At 44.7% G+C, this 25,202-nt stretch overlaps 1 protein-coding gene across 1 annotated transcript in view; it reads right to left on the bottom strand.

Annotated features, from left to right (window-relative positions):
• Positions 1 to 5,060: 5,060 nt before the first annotated feature.
• The window catches only part of wdr11 (WD repeat domain 11), a 38,520-nt gene continuing 18,378 nt past the window's right edge, over positions 5,061 to 25,202 (bottom strand). The window contains exons 11-29 of the mRNA XM_029175898.3: positions 23,644 to 23,728; positions 21,351 to 21,457; positions 19,745 to 19,820; positions 18,250 to 18,358; positions 17,519 to 17,640; positions 16,959 to 17,106; positions 15,193 to 15,299; positions 14,822 to 14,936; positions 13,528 to 13,699; positions 13,308 to 13,416; positions 12,368 to 12,430; positions 11,940 to 12,005; positions 10,722 to 10,914; positions 9,102 to 9,197; positions 8,340 to 8,505; positions 8,151 to 8,248; positions 7,933 to 8,078; positions 7,498 to 7,577; positions 5,061 to 6,798 (exon numbers count right to left, since the gene is read on the bottom strand). Coding sequence (XP_029031731.1) covers positions 6,596 to 6,798; positions 7,498 to 7,577; positions 7,933 to 8,078; positions 8,151 to 8,248; positions 8,340 to 8,505; positions 9,102 to 9,197; positions 10,722 to 10,914; positions 11,940 to 12,005; positions 12,368 to 12,430; positions 13,308 to 13,416; positions 13,528 to 13,699; positions 14,822 to 14,936; positions 15,193 to 15,299; positions 16,959 to 17,106; positions 17,519 to 17,640; positions 18,250 to 18,358; positions 19,745 to 19,820; positions 21,351 to 21,457; positions 23,644 to 23,728 — 2,261 coding nt within the window. The 3' untranslated portion in view covers positions 5,061 to 6,595. The remainder of the gene's footprint in view (positions 6,799 to 7,497; positions 7,578 to 7,932; positions 8,079 to 8,150; positions 8,249 to 8,339; positions 8,506 to 9,101; positions 9,198 to 10,721; positions 10,915 to 11,939; positions 12,006 to 12,367; positions 12,431 to 13,307; positions 13,417 to 13,527; positions 13,700 to 14,821; positions 14,937 to 15,192; positions 15,300 to 16,958; positions 17,107 to 17,518; positions 17,641 to 18,249; positions 18,359 to 19,744; positions 19,821 to 21,350; positions 21,458 to 23,643; positions 23,729 to 25,202) is intronic.

Genomic DNA, 25,202 nt, shown 5'->3' with positions numbered 1-25,202 from the left:
ATACCCAAAACTTGCCATCACTTATGCGCTCGGCAGCATCATAACTCTTCCTGAAGTCTGAAGAATGAAACCACAGCAACGTTACCGAGAGCCGCGGCAGGAATGTCAGTAACACCTTGTTTGACTCGCACCTCTCTACTGTAGTGGAGTCTGTCAGAGGTCAGAGTGCGGGGCAGGTATGTGACCAGCTGCAGGCCTCTGCTGAGCTCTGGGTGCCCACAGGCCCACAGGCCCCTCACTGGCAACCCCACACACCTATTAGTTCACAGCAAGGGCCTCCTGGGTTCAATTAGAGCCCAGATGCATTATTTCAGATTTATCACTGGCTTGTTTGGCAGTTGCCTTGTTTTTCTCAAAATGTCCCTAAGTGTAATTTATTAGATTTAATAATGCACAAGCCATTTCGTTCTTTTTAAGGGACTGTGCCCAGGCAGGAGGGATTAGGGGCTCTCCAGGGGCCGCCGGCTAAAGCGCCGCAGCGGTGCCCGAGGGAGCCAGGCCATTCCCAACGCGAGGAACGTTACTGGATGTGAAGCAAGTCAACGAATGGGCCGAGGCCCGGTCTAGCAGTCACTCACACCGTCCCAGCATATCAGTGCTCACGGTCCCAGAGGAGCGGCTAAGTAGCGGCACGCATGATACAAGGCTGCCATTTATCCTGCCTGTGTTTGCACAATGACCAGATGACAAAGCTAAACATGGAAATGAGCCACAAACCTGTGACAAATCTAGACTTTCGGACATATAGAGATATCAGTGATAAAGGGGAAAAAATGATCTATTACACTGCTCCGTTTATCTATTCAGCAGTAGTACTTCACATCTAATCTCTGAGGGGCCTCCGGGGGCGAATTTCCTTTTGTGTTCCTACGCCAGAAGCTCTCTGGAGGAGGTCAGAAGACTTGGCGCTGGAATGGAATAAGGAGCGGGGGAAGAAAAACTAGGATTCATCATCCATTACTATAATAGAATTACAGTGGTGAACAAAGCGGGCATTAGTGCACCCATGGTGGCATTTGGAGAGGGCCCATCTCTGTTTCCTCCCTCGTCGCTTAAGAAAGAGAAAACCTAGCCTTTGTTCCCTCGTTCATGAGCCCCAGACTGCAACAAGGGGCTCAACTGACACGCACGCACGCAGGCATTTCTGCACGCGTGCACGGCGCCTCAGCGGACAGCTTGACCGGGCCATCAGAGGGGATTACGTCTACACAGCTCCGTCAGCCGCCGCCCGCCCCTGTCCGCCATCCTGCCGCTCCTCTCGCCTTCACAGCACAACGTTTCATTCACCGCTTCCTTCTTCTGAATGTGGTTTGAGTCTCTGTGTTGGATCAAACCTCAGTCTAAGTCCTTGTGGTAGATCACACACATGCTACTGAACAGTGACAATCACAAGTATTAAATTAGCATTTGAAAAGTCAGGTTAAAAATAAATATTTATCATATCAACATGAGGTAAGTAACCAACCTACTGTAACAAAGTGCATAGAAATGTCATGTTGTCTTGTAGGCGCCTCTTAACAACATGCTACTTAATATTCTAGGAAGTTATAAAGTAGACTGTGGACTGGATGGAGGCCTGATGAATCACCATCGTCCAAATTGGCTCCAGAGATTGGCTGTAGCAGGAAGCTTCATGTAGTTTATGAGTTTCCCAGTCCTCTGCTGCCCCCTACTGGAGTCACACAAATGCAACATTCACTTAAACGGGTGCTTCAGGGGCTCAAGCTCCACTTTTCCTGGTTGTGTCCCCTCAGCAGCAATCATTCCTTTGAGTTCTTGGTATAAACAACTGAAATGGAATGGGTTTCATTAGTCTGATCAGATGGTAGTAGTCTCACTCTCAACTGTACTGTAGTAAACAGTATTAAAACACAGATGTCGCTACTGTTTTTGCTGGAACATTTTTTCTCGACCTATCTGTAAATCTGCCATATTTTGCTGTACACTCAATACAGCCCTGTGTAAAATACTATCAGGCTGCGTTTTTGCATAGCAGGTCAGGGTCTGGTTTAGGTTCTAACACCCTGTAGATGGGACTATTTTGTGATGGATTGCCAGCTCAACTTAATGGCGCAGCGGATGTTTTCCTTTTTAAACCGCAGGAGAAAGACGGAGCCTGGACCTGATTCTTTACTGGCAGCGAAGCACGTGCTTTTCCCCAGGAGTGAAGTCCTGCACGGGCCACAGAAAAACACGCCACCACTCCCGTGCCTCCAGGGTCCCCACGGCCGCGCTCGCGCACACACACACACACACACACACACACACACACACACACACACACACACACACACACACACACACACACACACACACACAGGCCCAGTGTGTCCAGTCAAGCTTCACGGAGAGGAAACGCACATACTCTGCTTGACTGGAAAGAAAAACACGTAGGATAGCCACTCACAGGAAGAGGGCCCGGGCAGTTAAACTGAGATATACTGTACTAACACATATTGATGCATACACAAGCATATAAAGCTCCACAGAAACACAGAAACACACACACACACACACATACACAACCAACAACACAGGAAATAGCTGGGCTGCAGCACAGGTATCCTTTACATCCTCTCCTGGCTCCCACTGTCCATCAGTGGAAGGTGATACCATCGCCTGGCTAGCCGACCGTACGCCCACTTACAGTATAACAGGTCATTTCCTACATAATCATCCCTGCCTTCCTCTGCCCCAATTCCCCAAAAGGATACAGGTGGTTAATATGAGGAAGGCCTCAGAGATCTTTCGTACAGTACCTCATGGTTAGTAGTGTAACTACCTGGTAGAACAGATCTGCTGCCGTCTGCACAAGTCTCACCCTTGTTAGTGAATCACTGCTTTCTTCCTCTTTCTCTCTGGGGATTAGCAGCGTGGACCCGTGTAAACGCCAGCAGGGGCCGCAGACCACACCGCAGCGGCTCAACACGGGCTCCACAATCCCAACACAATGCGCTCATTGATTCCTCTGCGCTAAATAACAGCCCCGACCACACAACACAAGCATGGAAGCCACAAAAGAGCTGTTTTAGAGATAGTGGCAGCTTTTTAAAAAGAATATCCTGCCGGCGAGTCATTACCGAGAGTCGATAAGAGTTTGTCATTGACTGGTAATGTACTGGAGATCCTGTTGTTACCCGCACTGCCCCCGTCTAGACCCTCATCCTTGCTCGACTTTCTCCCGCTCACACCATTTTTTCCCTTTATAAATGGGAACAGTGTGGTGTTGTGAAGAGGTGAGCCCACGGTCCACTGAACACTATGACATTCATCTAAATGGAATCAGATAAAGCAGGGGGCCTGACTGGCTTCAACATAAACATAACCTGGAGTCCCCAGTAGGGGCCCCAGGCTGCTCAGGAGCCAACCACAGTCTGCAAAGTTCAGGGGGGAAAGGAAGCTCAGCGAATAGCAGAAGCTGGAAGGAGGAGGGGGATCAGTTCCAACCAATCGGGAGAGGCGCTGCCAGCAGATATGAGATGTAATCAGTCCTGTGGGTTAGTCCAGATGTGGGCTAGACGAGGTGATGGGGAGGTTAGAAGGAGTTTGTGGAAAGGGACAGAACGTGTAGATCTGATTGTTGTTAAAAACAGACTGGGATCAAGGAACTGTTACAAAACGGAGAAAGGTGAGAAAAACGAGTCCTAATTACGGAAAGTGGAAATGGAACATGAACATGCTCAATTAATACTGCGCCATAATTTCAAAATATTTTTAACACGGGTGAAAAGGTCATTAGTGAAACAGCAATTAACACACCCAGACAAATAATTATCTTCACATGCTAAATGTAGCAGCCACTCAGTCCAAAGTAATTGCACTACCTGGGGCGTAATGGGCCTCAAGAAAGACCCAAAATATGTAGAAAGGCGGCTAAGAAAACAGTGGAAGGGAGGGTAATTACAGAGAGAACGAGGAGACAAACTCTGAGGTAACTCTCAGTGAGGAGAGGAAAACAAGCCCATCACAGATGAAGCTGTCTGTCAACAGCACCGGAGCAGAGGATGCTCCAGGGGGCCGGTCGACCCGCTGTGCTCGACGGTCTGCAGCGGGTAGAATGTGCAGCATAGGTTCGATGTGTGTAGAGGCCTGGTTCCATGTCCACTTATAGAGACGGCTGGGACCGGGTAACAGAAGGACTACTGTACGACAGCGCTTGTTAACTCTCACCGTATTTAGCAGGAAGCAGCGAAGGCCAGTGATTTCCATCTGCTAAATGAGAGTAACCGCTCCTCACAGGATCCAAACACACTTAATCTTGTGTTTCTAAAACTTCTTTTTTTTTGGAAGGGCTACTGAAAAGTAAAAGCCAAGCAGCAGATGGAAACAAGTCTTAGAGGAAATTAATGGAGGTGGGGCGCAGCGAGAACAGGAGCTGGCATAGGGTCCAGGGGGTAGAGGAAAAACAGGGCTTGATAGAAAAAGCAGGGATGAAGCACGTGTGTGTGTGTGTGTGGGGGGGGGGGGGGGGGGGGGGACGGAAGTGACAAGCGAGGACGTCTGGGTGGCAGCTATCAGAGCCACTTGGCTGGATGGGAGGTAGCTTATGTAGAAGCAGAGGGACAATCCTGCAGCGAGGCCCTGCATACTGATGACCTGGCTGCAACGGCTGCATCGCCACTCCGGCAGTTATTCATTAAGCCATTAAAAGGAGCACAATCAAGTCATTTGTGTGGCCTTCTGTCTCAGGCTGTTTTTTCTTCTGAGCGGCGAAACAGAATACGCGCCGATGAATAAATCAGCGGCGAAGAAAAGGGTGAAAACAGTCAGACCTGGGCAGCGAGCTGAGGCCAGCTGTTGGGCCTCATCTGAGCAGAAAAGAGGGAATTAATTGCGGAAGCGGCTCATGCAGGAGCTAATTCACCTCCGAGACAGTTTGATATATGAATGAGCGTTCAGATTTAATCTACATGTGTTGGAATGCGGAGAGGATAATAGCAAGGAGCACTAAACAGAATAGGTCCTTTCTCTCAAAGCGCTTGCATTACACCACAGACTAGAGAGGAACCAGAGCCCCATCTAGTGTCAGCTCAGGGTAGGAAACACACTCAAAGCAAAGGTACTCAGATTAGTTTTATTGCCATCCATAAATACATATATGTTTTTTCTTTTAATATGTATGTAGCATAAAGCATTAGCATCACTCTGTAAACAAGGAGAACAATGAAACCAGGCTAAACTCTGACACAACTACAATGATTTGTTGTTGTTTTTATAAAACATAGGGTCCAATGTTAAAGAACATGTCCTCTTATCTACCACACAGGCCTGCAGGTAAGCAGCCACCACTAATGGAACTGGTGCTTAATCGTAAAAAGGCAGTACAGTACCACAGTACACGACTGGACGACACAGTTTGAACCACAGCTGATCGTCGGCTGGACTGTGTGCGACCCCATGAGGTGGTACAGTACATTAGCGGGAATGTGTGAAATGAATCTACAGGAACAACAGGCCTGGGCTGTCATAGTGGCGCCACACAGGGTTAAGTGTAACACAGAGTACAAACAGCATCGATGTGTTTATGAAACACGATAACACGATAAAAAGGTCCCGTGGAGTTACTGCGTCATTTTAGGACGACCACACACATTACAACGCACACAAGCACTGAAGTCAAACAGGGGATTCACCGTGTCAAAAGACGAGCAGAACCGTGGCAGGATCCACTTCCTCAACTGTGTCAGCTTTTAGGATTGATGTGAACAATAGTGGGAGCAGCAAAGTTTTTACAGAACGATCCATCTCTGGTCCGATTATAATGACCTGCACTACTTTTTGACAGCTTTTAACACCCTCATTATTCAAACATCAAAGAACACAGAGCAGTATCCTCCCCAAATCTTCATAAAAGTCTCCGACATCTAAAAATTCATTTGGATTTAATAGAATGGGGTAATGAACACCCAGCATCTATTTAAGTGAACAGGGCTGAGATACTTCACTGTGTTTCCACGGATAAAGCTGTGGAATATTGTGCAGTGGCAGGCTTTGGTCACTTACTAAAAGCACAGTCTCTCATGTTTGTCTCAAGATGTGTGTTACAGGTGAAGTCGACCTCTGGTCACATCTAAAGTGCAAAACACCTAACGCTAGATCTGAGTGCGCTGGTCAGTAGCGAGACATAAAGGCTGAAATTATAAAAATAAAATGTGGAGCGGTTCATTTGAGGTCAAACCAATTATGCCACGTTTAATGTCAGCAGCAAAAAAGGACACATGCGACTGTGATAATGTTAATACAGGCACGCAAATAAAGCCTAACAAGCACCCGATGCAAAATCAAAGAGTTGAATTCATTAAAGACAAAAACACATTTTGGTATCAAGGGGAATCACAACTTCACTTGTTGTCGGAATGTGAAAACAATTGTGTTTCTTTTGGACTCGTTACATGCATGCACACAAACACCCACTGGTCGCACCAACAGCAAGAAACTAATTACAAACACACAGCGTGACGACTTCAGACGTAGGAAAAAGGGCCGTGACTCCGTCGGAGGCGCTCACGCGTCACTGACAGATGTTGTGTTGCAGACGAGGCCCAGCGTGTGGAGCCGCCGTCCTCTTTAGAACCTCCCGTATCGACGGCGGGGGTCAGTCGGTGCCTTCCTGACTCGCCTCCGCGTCCTCCTCGGCGACCGCGGGGCTCGCCGTGCCCCCCTCCCCCTGGAAGAGCTCCTCCATGAGCTGCTGCCCGGCGCCGCCGGCCCGCGATGCCCACAGGGCGGCCCCCTCGCGCAGGCCCAGCGAGCGCAGCAGCCGAGCGTAGTCCACGAACGCGGCCTCAATCAGTTTATGTGCAAACAGTTTAAGGAGAAGCCGTGAAATTTAATGGGACATAAAAAGGATCGAGAACAAAAGCAGAACTCAATTAAACTGTCGTATATATTTATGGTGGTGTTATGATGCCAGATATCACCTTTACGTGCAAAGGCTATAAAACGCTGGTGGGTTGAGGGGGCTTCAAAATCAGCTCTATTTCTATTCTCTATATTTGTTATTTGATTCCGAAAATGGCCAAGATTAAAAGTATTGTTTGCCAGAGCCGATTCATTCGGGAGGAACAGTAACTGGGTCACCAAGTTAATTTGTCACTCTGTTGCAGGCTCTGCAAGGTAATCTCGACAATATCGCAGTGTGAGGCCGTGTCATTTCCTTTGAGTGCAGTGGAAGAACGAAATAGTGACCAAGCAAAAAACAGAGACCTACCCTGCACCATTTTCACTTGTCAAGCATGGAAACACAAGGATGTTAGATTTTATAATAATAATGTGTGATATGAGTGTGTTATGAGTCAGGAACACAACTGAGCTGTACAATGAGTGTGAGGTTTTGTCTACTAGGAATCCAGGAGTCCCTAAATTGACTTTTATTGTGAAAAAGGTCTTTGCTGTTAAGTGCACATCTGCAGCAGAGATGGTCAGAGCAAGCGGCCAAAGCTAATTGTGGTAATAAAAGGCCCTCGGAGGACAGTAATGGGTTTTCAAAAAGGATATTGGAAGAGTCGTTGGCCTCCATCACCCCAGACTTCAGGCAGGCTTCGATGAAGAGAGCGGCACGATCAAAGTGCCTCATACTGTCCAGAGGATGGAAGGAGGAAGAGAAAGGCACAGGCGGTAGAGAGAGAGGTCAGAGCTATTGTCAAAAAAGCAGCAGCATACCTGCTTCAAAGCCCAATGCTTCTCTAGTCTTCTATGACACTCCTCTGACCACATAGGAATCTCAGAATACAAGCTGTCAAGGAGGAGGACGGGAGGACGATGCAGAGCTACGTTTATGGGCTTCACTACACAATGCAAAGTGTCATTCTATGCACTCAAGATTAAAGGCAGAGGAAGAAACCGAGGATGACGACTGTGAATCGGTACAATAGCCAGGAAAAATCTTAGATTATATGGAGCTCTTGCAGACGCCTCAGTCCTGCTTCTTACCTGTGGAGCATCTCTCCCACTTTGGAAAAACAGCCCAGGGAGAGCAGCACCAGGATGGCCTTCGATTTCTGGTTGACCTGCGAGGAGCACAGGTGCTCCGCCCAGCGCTTCAGCACGTCAGAGCTCTCTGCTGGGCTCAGGCGCACCTGAGGACACACAATACGTGTTCTGGGAAGAGAACTTGTTTATGCGTGTGATGCATCATAATGCTGACGCACCTTGGCCAGCCAGGCGGCTCGGTTCCATTCCCCGTAGGTCTGCAAGTACCGGCAAGCATCCGCAGCCTTGTCAATCAAACACAACAGCTGGACTCCCTCTGACAGAGAGAGGAGCAGAGGATTAATTCACATGGGGTGGTTCGTCGGAGCATAGTCTGGGTTTCAGTACGGCACGAACAGTAACACCACCTGCTAGCTTGCCATTAGCAATCATGTTGGTGGCCACTAGTTTGATGGTGGACTGCGAGGGGCCCGATGAGGTGATGGTGGTCACCAGGCACGCCTTGAGAGAATCACAGTAGTAGCTGGGGTTGTCGGCGCTCGTCTCCAGCAGCAGCTGCACGGCCCGGTCCGTCTGAGGGCGATCACAGAGAGGCGGCAATTACGCAATGAAGGGGGGAAACGAGGCATTAGCGGCGCAGGCAGGTAACCGCCGCGGAGAGCTGGGCCAGAGAGGACCGCAGAGGGAAATTATATTTATTATCTTGCTTTTCATCTGGTGTGGATGAAGGCACGAACTCATGCCGGGGTCAGCTCAGGGTGGCCTCTGCCTTCTGCCTGTTAGAGAAGTGTCCCTCTGACACAGTGGCTGATTACGGCGCGTGATTAGAGGGAGAGTGGTGACACTGAGTGGGGCAGCGAGGTGATTTCAGTCCCCACAGGCCGAGACGCCAGGAGGACAGCACTTAGAGTCTATCTTGCTCCATTAGGCATCATAGCATTGATATCACCTATTTACCATAATGACAACACACATATGCACAGCTAGAGTGTGGAGGCGTGCGTGTGAGGGAGATGCGGGGAGAAAGGAATGAGCCAGACTGCGAAATGTGTTGATATTCAATCAAGTCAATGCAAAATTAAATGAGACGAGACAGGGAAAACAGAAAACTAAATCATTCCAGACATAATTGTCTGTACAGAACTGGGACGGAGTGGTGTAGTACTCACCTGACCCAGCAGGAGGAGCTGGTCAGCACATTTCTTAGTGTGTTCATAGCTGGAGCGCTTCACCTCCTGCAGGTGAACCCGATCCAACTGGAACTTCTGTTGAATAGTCACAAGTTAATTTGCTTTATGTTTCATTTAAACGGAAGGGAACCTGGAGAAGAACAGAAAAAGAGCCCTAAGATTCATGGAAAGATTTGTGCATGAGGGAGAGAAAGCGACAACCGACAGGGAATACAACAGTAACAGTCCAGTGATGGAGAGTATAATTAAAGTGTTTGAAATATTTAGATGTCACACAATGCACTTTTCTTATTTTATTTTGTTATTTGTAATTCAACTGAGGATCTACTGTGTATCAACCAGAGTTTTTCTTTTTTACTTAGTCGTGATGAATTCTTCTGTGATTCACAGCCGTGGGCTGTATCTTTGCAAAGATACCAGTGAGTTCTCTAACTTTATATCCGTGAGCTCCGCATCGGTGTTCGTGATATAAGCAATTAAAGTTAGGCACAGAACAGGAGCCAGAACCCGCTGCGAACTGCCTGGATCAAGACTATGAGAGTCTCATCTGTGATCGCAGCACGACCCCTCATTATGAGGAAGTTAAGTAGAGGTCTGCTCACCACCAGAACAGTAAAACACTGACGCATTTATACATAATTCAGAAAAATGTGACAGGCTTATGAGACCTTTAAATATTTACACTTTTCAATTACATCCACAGAATTCACATTATGTTAATTCAAACGTCAATGGTAGCTAAAAGCTACTTGACATTTTTTCCTAACTATTCATGTTTTATCAGAATGCTACATGTTCTGTTCTGATTCTTTGCTTATATAGATACAAAATAGCCTTGAGTGGGGAAAAAACAGACCAAAAGCCGAAGAAAACGGTGTTCTCGCGTCGAGACGACATTTTATTCAGGTCTCACAATCGTTCTTTGAAATGATTCGACTAAAGTTAACAGATGTACTGTAAGAGCCTGAACACAAAAACAATGCGTGGCATCCAGTCCTTTGCGTTTGCTATGGCAACGTGAAGTTGGATTTCAGCTGAGCGACGCGGGCGGAGGGGGGACCCATCATCTTTTCCCACACACTGTGCTGATCATTAACAAGGTGCAGGGTGTTCTTCATTAGGACCTTGGACCCTTGATCAGCCACAGCAGGCCTTCAGCAAGATGCACTGATCTGAGCAGTGAGGCAACAAAAAAAAGTAGTGTTTCCCACTGTAGGTTAGATTTATTGTGAGGAAATGTTGTGGATAGTAATTGCTAGGAAAGTGACAGATGGTTTTACCTTCAAAGGCTTAAAAGTGTGTGTTGGTTCTCAGAGACCGGGGCTTGTTGAATTAATGGAGGAGGTACACAACCCCATTAATAATAGAGTGTACCACTGTGACCGGGGCCGTGCTGTTGACACTATGGATGACAGGCCAGCAGTGCTTGTTTGTGCATGCTCTGCCTGGAGGATACACACCGTCTGTGGATGAGTCCTCGGGGGATTTATTAAGACGTTGACTGCTCGGATCGAGTATTTGTCTCTATCTGTGTCGGGCTGTCGACAAATCAAAAGGCGGCAAAGACAAAGCGACGCGCCGTCTTCTGGTTTCACTGACCTGAAAGTAGGAGCTCTCACACAGGACGTCGTGGCAGATGTCCAGGTGGTTCTGAGGCGGCGCTTGGCTTCCTTCACTCTGGGCCTGCGTGCCGTCACTTATGGACACGCTCAGCTGTCGAGCCTGCGCGAACGACTGGAGGTAGTGCGAGGCCACTGTCCAAAAGTGAAGGTCTGACTCGTCTCCAAACAGCCTGCAGTTCACCACAGCGACAGATGAGCGCGCTCAGAGAGGGCCACATTCTCCCTGGAGAAGTCTGACTAAACTAAATGCCACAGTCTGAATCGACTGACTACTGTCCTCGCTAATGACCAAAGTTCCTGTATCCTCCAAATCACGTCTTGCTCTTTCAACGAGCCCTCCCCATCATCCTTTTTTATATGTTATCTACAGCACGGGCACACAGCTGTTGCTAGGTTACCTCGCTACATTAACAATGCTGCGAGAACTTGGGATGGGTTGGATACTGTGCCGACACATAATCAGGAGTTCTCTGCGAGACCTCGGACACAGCGCTCACAGAACAAAACGGGTCCCTGGGACTTCCAGGTGAATCGCGGCTTTGATAACAGGATGCAAACAGGGGAGACCATATTGCATCTCGCCACAGTCTAGCTGCTCTAGATTTGTCAGATGCTCGAGGGAAATGAGAACTAGAGCAGAGACGAGATCAGAGTTGCTGACACCAGCTCTCATGTCAGGCTTTTTTTGTGGAGATACAGAATCGTGCCTGTAGAGTAACAGCAAAAAATAAGCCCTGGTCTTCTGGCAGCATATGTGACAGTAGTGAGACTAAAATAATGAGGAGACATTTTTCTCCTCTATAGTACGACTTTATAATGGAGCTCAGCTTACTCATCACACATGATGTAATTAAACAAATACACATAACAGCAGCTCTCAAAATGTACATTGTTATAGTATTGCAATATAGTACTGTGTACATAAAGTACAAACTCAAATATCTACCATCTAAATTTGCTCCTTCGTTTGCTCTCTACAGCATTTTACCTTGTCGTGTGGGTGGGTAGAAAGTAAAGGTGTGCAAACAGGACAGTGCTTATTTGTTAACTTCTACCGCTTTTGTTGGAACTTCCCAGCCATCAGTTCACGGTTTATTATTGTTTGTGTGAACAGTGTTAACACAATAATCAGGAGAAGCCAGGAAATCTGTACAGACGATAAACAGCGTTAACTCCACGCTGGGCCGTAACTCACCGTGAGACGAGCAGGCAGCGCTGAAGCAGACTGAGCTCCGGGTCCTGTAGCACGCTCTTCATATCACTGGGGAGCCAATCAGAGGCACACAATCAGAACGCAGCGAGTGCCAATTACGCTTCTTCGGCGCAGCGGGCCCAGTGTGGCTGCTATGGGAGATACCTCTTATCTGATGGCCCACAGACTACAGGCTCTTTGGGCCTGCTGTTTAAAGACAACACAACCTGGGACTCTAGGTGCATGACAAAGCCAAATGAACACAAAGAAGGATTGTCAATTAGCTGAGATACTGGCAAACATACTGTATACTGTATATATATATGCACAAAACAGTTTGTTTCCTGACGTTCATATGAAGTGCAGCCCTTCTCTGCAGAGCACAAGTGTTGTTACTGTAGAAGACAAAACAATAGTGTGGGATAACTTACTTGGACAAGGAGTTGAGCTGCTCCTGGATCAAACCTTTTATCTCGTCTTTCTCATTGTAGTCTCTGGAACAGAGGGATCAGTCTTAGTCATGCTGCTGCATTATGTCATCCCTAAAACAAATCTCGACCCGAAATTAAGGAGAGTAGCCGCTTGTCGAGAGGAGCGGATCTGCCCGGTGCCCAGCTTTAATAGAGGACTCTCTTCTAACATTTTTACTGAGGTCAGTCCAGATGATCCATAATAGGATGCGCGCTTAATGAAAGACAGCAGCGCAACATCAAGTCCTCAGCGAAATGAGGTGCATAACCATCAAAGTACAGATAAAAACAGGAGGTGGTTGCTTCACTTACACTAGCAACTGGCCTTTTTTTAATGACTGGGTGGCTGGCAGATGTTGTAGTGATTCAGCCAATATCACTATGCTGCTCTGTTCACACGCTCACAGTGTACTGCTTTAAAGAAGCTGATTACTGTATTATTTTACAGTTTGTGTACCCAGCTGCAACTGATTACAATAGACAAAGGATTGGACTAAGCCAAAATATGCTGGTCAGCCCCGATGCTAATGCTGCAGACTGGCTTAAGGCATTTCAAGCACTAAAAATCCACTTATTAAGATGCATTATGGTCCTTTATGTGAATGCTATTACTCAAAAAGGGGTAAAATCTAGGGCTTATATTAATTTTGAGATGAACTGGTTTGAATTATTGACTCTGTCCTTTGGTGTGGATTTATGATGTGGATCTTCACTGTGTTCAGTGGTCATTCCCACATTCCCACTGTAGCCAAAGCTGAAACTAATCCTTAAAGATATAAATCAAAAATAAAATATAACTTCTTAACGTTGGTAATAACATCCGCCCTAACAATCACAACATCATAAACGGGGATGATTTTAAAGTGGACACTTTTATGGCTTCCTCGAGGTTGATACTCACACTTGAGTTATGTCCATGGTGAAGGTTCCTGACCAAGGCTGCAGCAGGAGGAAGGCCTTGAGGGTGAGAGCAGCGCGGGGAAGCAGCAGGTAAGGACACCACACCGGATCTGGACAAGTCCCCCACAAATCAGAAACAACACATTTAGCACCACTATAAAGTTCATTGTTTTGCCTTCCTATTTTATGTCTCTCCTCAAACTCTTGATTTGCCGGCTCACCAGTCAAGTCCTGTTCGTCCATGCGGTAGCTGGCTGACTTCATGGCCATCTCCAGCACTCGGATGCAGCCGTCGTCTGAGGCCAGCACAACCTTGTCTGAAGTGCACCAGTCAATGTCTAGGATGCGGTAGTTGACGTTGCGACCGATTCGCATGCTGCTGACCATTTGGACCTGTAACGGGGAGTGGCATTTTACAGCATGCAACTGTAAACTAATTTACATTGAGGCTAGCAGGAGAATACCGCAGGTGAAATAAACAGCCAATGTTGAAGGGCTCTGAAAAACCCTCTAGATTTTAATGTGGCGGAATCAGAGCCGGCAGAGTGGTGAAGCATTTCGTAAATCTCTCCTGCGCCTCCCTCTCCTCCCTCTCTTTGTCGCGCTATAGCTGCTGCTCGTTTCCCTCTGCAGCACCATCCATCTGTTGTCTGGCATTTATGACTGGGGAGTGAAAACTGTGTCTTATCTCAGTTCTCCTCAACAAAACACATCCCTCCATGAGAGCATCTCAACACCCCTTAACACCCCCCCCCCCCCCCACCCCCCCCCCCCCCCCACCCCCCCCCCCCCCCCCCCCCCCCCCCCGCCCCCACAGCCTAATGCCCCCAAACATCTCTCTCTACCCATATTTATCTGTTCGTCAGCTTTTACCTCTTACCGCTGCTGAGTAAGATGAACAAAATATTGTGACTTGGATACGGATAGCAAAAAAAACAAATACACACAAACACACACAGCTATGACATTAAATCAAATGATGAACTGGAGGCCATGCTAGCTGGGAGCCTTCTTTGATGAGGTGTAATAAAGACTGTGCAGAGAAAGGACTTTCTGGATGATGACTTGGGTAAACAAAGTTAAAAAGTGAGCGAGGACGTTTGCCACATACAGGAACCAGGAGCATCCATCCTGCGCCTGCCGGTACAGTACACGTCAGCAGAAAGCTCTTATGTGTACTTATAAAAGCAGGGTAATGATTTTTTAACGGAACAGGGCAATTACAGCAGATATACTATTACTGCGGTGTTAGCAGAGAGAGGAAATGAGTTAATACACCAACACAATGTTGTAGTGCTTCAGTGATTACTGTACCGTGGAAACAGATTAGCTCTGCCACAGCACATTTGGACAACTATAAAGCTCCCCATCAACCTGCAGCTTCCCTTTTTATTTGAATTATGCCATGTAGTCAGCTGGTGCCTGCTGGGAATGTGTCACACCAAGCCAATCATTAATTTGTCTGATGCGATAAACAGGCAACCGCCCAGGGTTTGTTTGACTGTGGAGCCTCACCTCTTTAGTGTCCCAGACCTCCGCTCCGTCTGTGTACATCACCAGGAGCTTTTGGTTGCCCTTGCCCGGGGCAAAGCGGATCTTTTTCACCCAACCCCGGTGTGTCGGAATTCCCCTGAAAACATCAGTAGAATGGGTCATTTTAAAACAAGTTCATTTCTAGTTTCTGGAGCTGTTGATATAAAGTTAAAAACCTATTAAGACAGAGTGCTCTAATATGTACGCAGGGACAATAGCCCACAGGATTGACAAAGATAATTTTAAAGAGATACAAAAATACAATGTATAAGCTTTGGAGAATAACTACTGTAACAGTAAGTTATAACAGCAGTGCAAAAATACAGGTAAAGTCTAAATACTTCAGGAGTTACCTGGACAAACGAGCCTTGAGGTCCCAGAAGTTAAGGTTGCCATCCACGTCTCCAAGCACCAGGGTGTCGCCTTTCCAGGCAATGCAGGCAATGCTTCCCATGCTGCCCTGCAACACAGAGGACAGACACTGAGCCAAAGAAGAACATGCAGCACAAACCAAAAGAACGGCTCTCCTTTTTCTCTAATTAGGTAAAGTATTTGAAGCCCTAAAGATTTCAGCATCTTGCCAATTTGGATTATTTACAGACACTAAATAATATGATGTGCTATCTACAGTGGGCTACTGTACTGTAGGTTTAAAGTCTAAGTACTGGCATAAAGACTTCAAGGAAAATGATGTCATGATGTTCAAATGTCATGTTTTTAATGCGAGCAACCACTGGGTAGTTCAAAAAAAGCAATGCAGCAGCATGAAAACGACCTTTTCACTTGACTATAAAACATCAGCAGCTCTGGTGCTTTAATGCCTGAGACTGAATGAAAACAGAAAAATAAATTAAAACATCAGCAGCAGCCGCGTGGTAAACAAGCTGGACATCAGGGTTCCAGTAAGGCGGCACAGTCGGTGTCATGCACGACTGGAAAGAAACCTTCCTTTAGTGCCCTGAAACTTCCACTAGCGTAAAAAACTGTAAAACCTTACAGGTATGCAAATATTTAAGCAAGGGATTTGCAGCCGTCGTAAAGATTAGGTTTAAAATCCCCCGGTAACCCTCCAGTGTCTGTAATGTGTGAAGAGATGCAGGTAATGAGTGAGAAGAACACAAAGTGCCTTTATAGTCTTTTTGTACTGTACCTTCTGCTCAGAAATGGACTTCAGAAACTTCAAATATTTCTTTTGGAATACTGTATTATATATAGAAGCATCTGAAATATATATTTAATACCATTTAGTGCTCAGGTATAAACCTGTGCTGTTTGGAAACTCACTAACGAACAACAGAAGGCGGCTCACACAATTACATGTCACATAATGTTCCTGATGCCAAACAACGGTTAAAATTTTATGCAACTCTGGGCAAAACTAATGCTTGGGTAACGAAACATGCTTCTTTAATTAACAAACAAAGTCCTGGTGACATATGTATCAGCAAAGTTGGGAAAACGCTGGTGGCGAAAGCCTCAACTGGGTAACGGCGTGTTTATCTTCCTGCCCATTCTGCCGTCAAAGCAGACTAACAGCTGCTGTATGTGCTTTATAGGTAAACAGAGCAGTGACAGTGAAAGACACATACACAACACTGTGTGGTACAAACTGGCGTCACACACACACAATCAGCAGAGCTGTAGCTCTTATCTTCACCTTGGTTGCTTACTGTTTTTAAGGATCATTCATTATGTCTGCTACATTTTGTTCAGGAGTCAGCAGCTATATCTCTTCCCCACACAAGCCCCACAAAAAAAACTACAACCTGAAAGGACACAGGATATAGAGGGGAAGTAATGGCTTCTACTTTATGGAGGAGGAAATGGAGCAGATGCTGGCTAACACTCAGTAATGAAGCAAGATGTTAACACAATGCAGATATTTGATGAGAGAGAGCAGGGAAGCAGTTGGCATGCAAACGCTGCCAAGGTTGTTGTTTCAAACAGAAGGTGGCACAAGAAGTAGAACACAAAGAAAAATAGTACAAAAGGATTAACTGCATAATATAGTAAATGGAGAGGGCAAGATATGAAGTCCACATTCTGTGGAAGGATCAGCGTAGACGACCTTCAAAACAGTCTGGAAGAATACAAAACAGAAATAGGCTTCTGCACTCACATCAGGGGGAATCCGCGCTCCGTCTTTAACTGTGTTGCCCTCTACAGTGATGTGGTAGACCTGCCCGTCTGTGTCAGTGAATACAAAATGCTCCCTGGCTGAGATGGCTTGGCTGATCTCTGACTTGCTCTCTGCATCCTGTAGGAGACTGCATAGAGAAAACACACACACAAGATTCTCTCAGATAAGAACATGTCAGGATTTCTGCCCAATTTCAAGGGTGAAATGTGTGGACTGGATCTGGACATCCTCAATGTGCTGCTTTCAAGCTGTTCATAGGTTGACTGTGATTTCTTTTGTGCAACTTGACGGGTGCTAAAAGGGGCCCTTAGTTAATCTGATAGGAATGTGGCTGTATAAGGTATGTGTGTGTATATATTCATTAAATCTCATACAGTCGGTGATTGTAGAAGATTGTGATTCATATTTCATTACTGTTTTTCAGTAAAGCTTTAACTTTCAATAATGTGACCAGAAGAAACACAACATTTGACTGATTCACTGATTCACGAGCGGTCAATCCTGGAAAGAAAAAAAAAACAACTCTGATGCTCTATGACCTGATAACAGATGACTCGACGCTGCTCTGCTCAGCGTCAGACACCGTCTGCCGAGCTATTGCTTCCCTCGCTGCAATTTGCTTCTTCTTGAGGCTCTTCAGGTTGTGTGATGGGGACCATTCCTGTTTAAACACACAGAGCTGCAGTTACAGCAACACACTGACACAAAGCAAGATCAGAACAGGAAACATGTTAATACACTATAAAAAGACAAACAGATCAGTTAAGGATGAAGAAGAGAAGCTTGCGTAAATGAAACTGAGGCCCAGATACACAAGAGAGTCATTTTTTACAGCCTTCCTGTCTAACTAGTAGAGCACCGTGGCGCTAGGTGGGTTGACTTGAGGTTGAAATCAATATGGAAATGAGACAGCAGTATGGGGCTGGGGGACGCCGACATGTATTATTAAGGTTACTGGCTTTTTATTTGCAATGTAGAGGATTTTACAGCCTAACTGTAAAGTTTGTGCAGTATAACTCTTCTTTATGACCATGTCTCCAGGCTAATGAAGCCACTTTTCTTTGCTGAGCTTGGGAAAAATTTTCCAGACTAATCTTTTAAATAGCCCACAAGAACACAAGGGATCAAACAGTGCAAGAGACTCTTACAGGACGTATCAGTTTACGGTGTGTTTCCTAAACGTAATTATGCGTTTTATTTTTGTGTGTCACTTGCACCAACTGTACAAATTTCCAGGATTGTTTTTACTAGGGTGCAGAACAGTGGGTACCAGTGCAGTAACGGTGGGGAAGTTCTTCGCCATCTCCCGGAGAAGTGTCCCCGTCCTGATGTCCCATAGTTCCAGGGGTTTGTCCCTGAACACCACCACCAGATACTGTCTGCGAAGGAACATCACAAATACGAACAGGCAGTCTTAAAAAAAAAAACCTGCAGACAAGTGGTTTAAATGCTAAAATAAAACAAAGCAATATAGATCAGAGGTGTCAAACTAATGCCATTCAGCCGCTGCCCTGCTGGTTTTCCACTTCTGCCTTCCACTTCTGATTCCCATGACCAGGTGTGTTCAGTAAATGACAAGCTGGAAAAGCCAACTGACACACCTGATCAAGGTAATCAGCAGAGAGAGCTGGAAAACCAGCAGGGACGGTGGCCATTGAGAACACTTGATATAGATTAACATACATGTATAGAAATGTTGCACATTTAACATTTAGTTTATTGTTCAAAATCTCATTATCACCTGTGCTGCTGTTTGTGTTGTACATATTAAATAGCTGCAAAAACACCAAAGTTTAAACATTTCAAGGGGTTCATCCAAACATTAAATTACATAAAGAGCAGATATGCAGCAATCAATGTAGATTTAGAAGAATACAAAGCTGTAAAAGTAATTAAAGCAAATATTTTGAGCATACATTTTCACAAGGATTAGAAGTGAACAAAGTATTTCTACTTTATTTCCAAACCATCTTTCAGTCTCAGTACCCTACACTTTCCACTAAAGAAGTAAAGTGCCAGAAAAAGGAGAAGATGTATGTATCAGCAAACACATGCAGTAATTTAGCCAGAATAATCAGATTTATTATAGACTTACTAAACAACATAATCTATCTGATCATCAACTGAATGCACACAGATGGCTCAAGACTCTTCAAAGAGCTTAGTTCTGTCAAAATACGGCAGCCTTGAAAATAATGTCGAATTTATGCTGAAATACGTTGAAAGCCACTGAGTACATAAAAACAGCAGTTATCTAATAGCCTTGGCTTTGCATATGCACACATACCGAACTGTAAAAGTGTGTGAGACAGCAAATGCAGGCTTGATTTTTCTGAATATCGCAGTCTGAGTAAAAGCTGCCGTGAGGATAAAATGTGATTCATTGCAAAACTCGGCATGAAACGTAAAGGTTTTTAGGGACTGTAATTAATAAAAAAAACTGTGCTTTCAATAGTTTCACTGAAGACCTTCATTAGCATTCCTGTCTAGTTGTGACAACACGTTAGGGGAACACAAGAAATAAGCACTCCAACCTTTAGAAATATTTAATTACATGTTCAGAGGTGGATAAATAGGGAGGAATACAAAAGGTGAGATTCCTCCAGGCAAGTGGAGGTGAGGGCCTAGTGTCTGTGTGGGTGTAAATTATGTATATGTATATGTAAAGGCACAGTTACTGATTAAAAGTAAAAGCATTAGAGTAATGTGTGGTTGTTGATGTTTGGCTTTGTTCATAGTGGGTAACGGAAACAATGGAAACTCACTTGAGATGAGACACTTTAATCATCTCAATGGGTGGCTCATCGTTTCCTCGCTCACCTCTGAATGCAAAGCATCTACCTGGAAAACACAACAGACCCAGAGAGAAACAGAGTGTGAAGGAGTGGAGGTGATGATGGAAGGCAGATGCTGTATCTTTGCTTTCACCTGTGAAAGAGACGACTTATTCTTCCCACCACGCTAAAGCCTGCTTTTCATTTACACCCACTGAAGCAGACATTATGCAGACCATCAAGGTGTCCCCCTTTAAGCAAAACAATAATGCCCTTCAGGTCTATCGCATTCTGTAGCATTTTCTTTAAGGAGGCACTGATGTAATTTTGCCGAGGACGCTTAGAAAGGTGGCCTGTTTAAAATGTACAACAGGCTGTGATGATCTGGGGGAGGCAAGGTGACCTCCAGCTGCTGCCTTTGAGACAACAGTTTGGACCAGAGGGATGACAGCTAAAGATATACCCTAAGACAAACTTTGGAGACCTGCGTGTAATATAGGCTAATCCAACCCTCTTCATCCTCTTTTGTTTCCACAGCTGGAAGTGTAACATGCCCTGATTACAGAGTGCCAATTATTCTATTGCATTATTCAAATGCATTCATAAACACACATCTCAGGAATATAGTTCACAGAGCAGCAATAAAGAAACAAATAGCTAAGAAATTTCCATAAATTATTAGTTTTGGGGGTAGAAGGTGGCTCACTAATGTGGCAATCTCAGACTTAATGATAGTCACTTGTGAATGATAACTAAGAAGAGCTGCAGACATTGATCACGCTTGCATGATGAGTAATAACCATCTGTTCATATACTGCAAAAGATGATTAATTGTTGTCTATGTGAGGCAATGCAAACTGAGTTATCAACAACAAAAAACGGTTTCATAGATTTCAAATATTTCATTCATGTCCAGCTGCTACCATTGCTGCAGGGTCCGAGTAAGACAAGCGGCGAAGACCAGATTCATTATCAAATCTTATCAGAAAATGCTCCAGCTGTATGAGGCCTGAGGCGCCAAACTTAGTCTATTAGTTTTGTAGATGAAGTAGAGAATCTTGATTTGCAAAACTTTCTCTTCTGTTCCATTCTATCTGAGGACCTGTGTGTACTTTTCCTGAATAAAATAGACAACGGCCTTACTGAATAGAGTCCAGGCTGTCCAGATACAGCTGTTATGTGAAATTATGATGTGATGAACATTCATGGGTTTGAAAATAAAACGATAAATCCTCAAAGGAAACACACATTCTATGAGTTTAATGTGGAAGAACCTCACAATTCACACGTGCATTAATTACTATTAATTTATATACCATTTACTGGTATTGATGTTAAAGCCAGTGTAGTGGACGATTGACTATGAAAACTAAGAAAAAGTGAGTAATTAATTTGCTTTACACTAATTTAATTACAGATTAGCTATCTGACTGCACCGTTTTAGTGACATACATATTTGTTATTTTGTCCATGCTTAATTCATCAAGCCAAACACATTAAATTTAAGATATGAATATATGTGATACAGCAGAACTATAGAATCAGAAAACTTTAAACAAAGCCAAAGTAAAGACGTGTGTGTGTGTGAGCCTCCTACCAGTGGGCAGGTCAACATGCTGCAGTTCATTTCGAACCAGGCCCATGTTGTTGGGAGCTGACGTGGCAAAGGACAGGAAACTGGTGAGACTCACCCATTCAATCCCCCTGTGGAAGAACACATGCACAGTTTTTAGAGAAACGGCTTATTTTACGCTTTGAGGCTTCGTCGTTGTCAGCTGTTAGAGCAGCAAGGTAAATGAAACACCGGGAACTTCTATAAGACTCCATTCACAGGATATAAAAATGAAGCCAGGAAGTGGTAAATATGAATAATTTTGAAAACTCAGCCCAGCTCAGGGAGCACAAATTCCACTATAATGAGATGGTAAATAGCCACATGATTAATTAGTCAATTTCCCCAGTAAATGTAAATGAGATGCTAAGTAGCCAGGCCTCCTTTGGCCTGGCTGTGTGTGCTGGGGCAGGGGATGCTGGGCTCATTTCCATAAGCACCTCTGCTCTCTCCAACACACGGAATTCACAGCTTTGAACTTAATGTTGTTCGTCACACGCTGGAAATAACTGTACAGGAAGAGTCCGCTCTTCCTGTTGGTGCCGAGAGAAAGATGCGATGTGATGTCATTATCTGTCGTGACTTTCAGAGTAACAGTGGAACCCCCGCAGAGACAACTGGTCCCTGATCAGCAGCTTTAATCCACAGGCAAAGGTAGATGCATGTTTGTGCTGCAGAGCTCATTAAAGTTTTGTAAGTTGTCGTTGTATGAGTTTAGCGTTCGTGGGTACTAACTTCTCTCATTAAAGGAAGCCCGGCTCTGCTTGAACGCATAGTGTTTGCGCCCAATCAGTCTCTTAACAGCATTAATTGATTCAATCTTGCACTTAATTAATCCTAGTGAAATAGTTTTGCAGCTCATTAAAGAGTAATAACTAATGACGCATGGACTGGCCTTTGTCGGCTGTGGGAATGTGGTGCAGGGTCCTGTACCCTTTGTCAGTTTACAGCTGAGTGACACACAGCGAAAGCTTCAATCAGCATCAGACAAAACTCTATGGTCTACGGATCTTCATACACACGCACGCGGTATATTTTACTGCTAGTCTCATTTTTAATGTTGTTATCCTGCTACAAGACCTTGGTTGTAAATAGAAGGGGGAAGATTCCTAGAGCCCTGGATCCCAGAGCTGCCCTTTGATGTGTGATTGATAGTTTCATTAATGAGCTGCTGAGACATAAGGGAATAGTTTAAGTATTCAACGGTTAAAGGAACCTTTCATGCTCGGCGCCTTTGGTTCCATTTAGCTTAGAATAAATCAAATCATTTCAAATGAAGAATGATATTTACATGCAGAACGCATTTCACACAGAAATCAATAAACCTTCCTCCCAGAAGACGTTTTGACAGCAAGAAAAAGTGCAACTGCTGTAACGCCGTGTCAACAATGACGCTGGCTGTGGTCTCCTTAGGCACCAAGGGAACAACACATACTCTAAAATAGTGTTATTAGTAAAAGTTGTCTGTGAGAAATGACAGCAACTGGTGATTTGTATCAGTTAACAAATAAGAGCACAATTAGTGTATTTGTTACTACAGAGGATTGAGAAAAATACAATGGCACAGGATGTCACACAGCCTACACAGCCCAAGGCCCCAAACACCCGATGAAGCATCTTTACAACTACGCTCGTCATTGCATAGGGCCCCCTCCTGAAATTTCAGTCTCGGAAGCAAGGAAATTTATCACAGCAGGAGCAAAGATCCAGACAATCCAAGCCATCCAATAAGGGAAACTCCCTGCTGGCTCCAGTCAATCACAGTCAGAATTTCCTCAGAGGAACCTGGAACCATCACAGATTTGTTTTCGTTGTAAATCCAAGTGTTGGAGCCGTTGTTGCAAACAAAGGCTTCTTCCATTTTCCTGTGTCTAAACTTTCTTATGATCATAGATTTCTTTTGCTCCATCACTTTTTAGATTTAATACCAGTGTTTGGAATTCACTAAATTCTGCCACGACGTAACCCACCGTCTGGCCCCCGTGTACATCCACCAACACTACAGGACAGTACATCTTGTACTACCAATTACTGGGTTGTTGTGATAGAGACATTTGCATTTGCATAGTTTAAAAACTGTGTTAGTGCCAATTGCCTCTGCAAGTTCTAATGAGCCCGAAAACAATCAGCCCAAAATCTATTTGCCTCGAGCTTTGAGCGTCTGGTCACTGGCTCTTGTGCGACTTTATTTTACAGATGTGTTGCATATAAACATAATTCATGCTACACCAAGTGGGTCTGATATAACAATGCATTTAAACAGAGAAAAACCTCTTACCTGACTTCACAAGAATGAACGCTGAGTTCCTTGTGCAGGAGACCACTGGTTAGGTTGTAGACCAGTATAGACCCGTTACTGGTACCTGGGAAAAGAAGATTGACAGTAGTTCATAAGAAAAGACATGACAGGAGGCCACACGCTTCCTTAACTCAGCAGCATCTATCCTCCAACAGGATCACAGAGACAGTTTGTCAGCTGACACGCCCGTGTGTTCCCTGTCAGCGCAGTAGGTGTGGAGAGAGGCAGCACATCAAACCCTGTGTCACTCAGCTCACAGCCTGGGAACACAGCAGCATTTCATCTACTGCAGGGTGCACAGCGCAGCAACGCTACCCCTGATTAAATACCTCAGCTGACATTTGACACTGATCAGAAACCCTGAAGGGGTTTGGCGAAGTGATGTTATTTTGATACTGTAGCAGAGAAAATAAAATTTAAATCTACTTTCTAAGTTGTTTTGGATGTTTGCCTATATAGGTAAGCTTTCAAACTATCAAACTTTTAGTAAACTTCAAACTAATGTAAAACTTTTTCTTAGCAATTACAAGGAAACAGTGACCTGATTCAAACAGAGAGTCAACTCGACTGAAGTATAAAAAAATATTTTAAGTCCATTACTGCTTGTTTTGATGTGGATGGATTATACTGTTGTTTATTTTGAATAACCGATGCTCTTAAAGATATATAATGGAAAGGCTTCTTTCAGACTTCAAAGTGATGCTAAACACAAAAATATTACACTGATGCACACGGAATTTAAATAAAATGTGCATCATCACAAATGTGAAAAAACAGGCAGTTGTCAAATAAAAAAAAACATAAACATTAGGTAAACGAATACTGAAAGATGTTGGAAAAGAAATAGTTTAACAAAACTTTGCAACAGATGTAAAGGCAATCAAAAAACAATTCTCATGACGTTCTATAGCATTAAAGAAGGTTTTTATGTATATGATAATCAGAAGCAGCTGCAGCAGAACATTTAGGTCTATATTTATCCAGAGTGGGATGGAACTGGTCTGATGTGCCCAGTCCCTCTTCAAAGGACAGCTCAGTCTGCACTGGGCTTCAGTACGACAGCCACATGCTGACACAACATCTGGGGGTACTGATAGGAAAGGCTGCATGGGTATATGTGTGTGTGTGTGTGTGTGTGTGTGTGTGTGTGTGTGTGTGTGTGTGTGTGTCTGTGCCTGCTTGTGTCTTCCTCTCATGCTCCTTGTGCAACTGATAGATGGCAAGCAGTGGGGATACTGCATAGTCCCATCCCTGATTTAGCACAGCTCTGGTGTTTGTTTACTGAACATTGAACAAGATGCTTAAGATGCAGGACCTCAAAAGGGTTCTAAAGCTGAAGTGACAAGTGTTTTGTTTTTCTTAAGATTCCATTATGATTCTGTGATGGGTATATGAGATATGACAGCAAATACTGCATTGATCCATAACACTAGACACAAAGATCAAAAGCACAGATGATGCTGATTAACGTCTGACGGCTTTTAGGTTCATTTGTGTATTGAAATGAATGAATATGCTGTTTGCTGATTTTTAGCACC

Source organism: Betta splendens, chromosome 15, assembly GCF_900634795.4.
Source record: "Betta splendens chromosome 15, fBetSpl5.4, whole genome shotgun sequence".
Lineage (NCBI taxonomy): Eukaryota > Metazoa > Chordata > Actinopteri > Anabantiformes > Osphronemidae > Betta > Betta splendens.
Note: the sequence above shows the minus strand (reverse complement) of the source record. Positions and strands in the feature narration are given on the sequence as shown.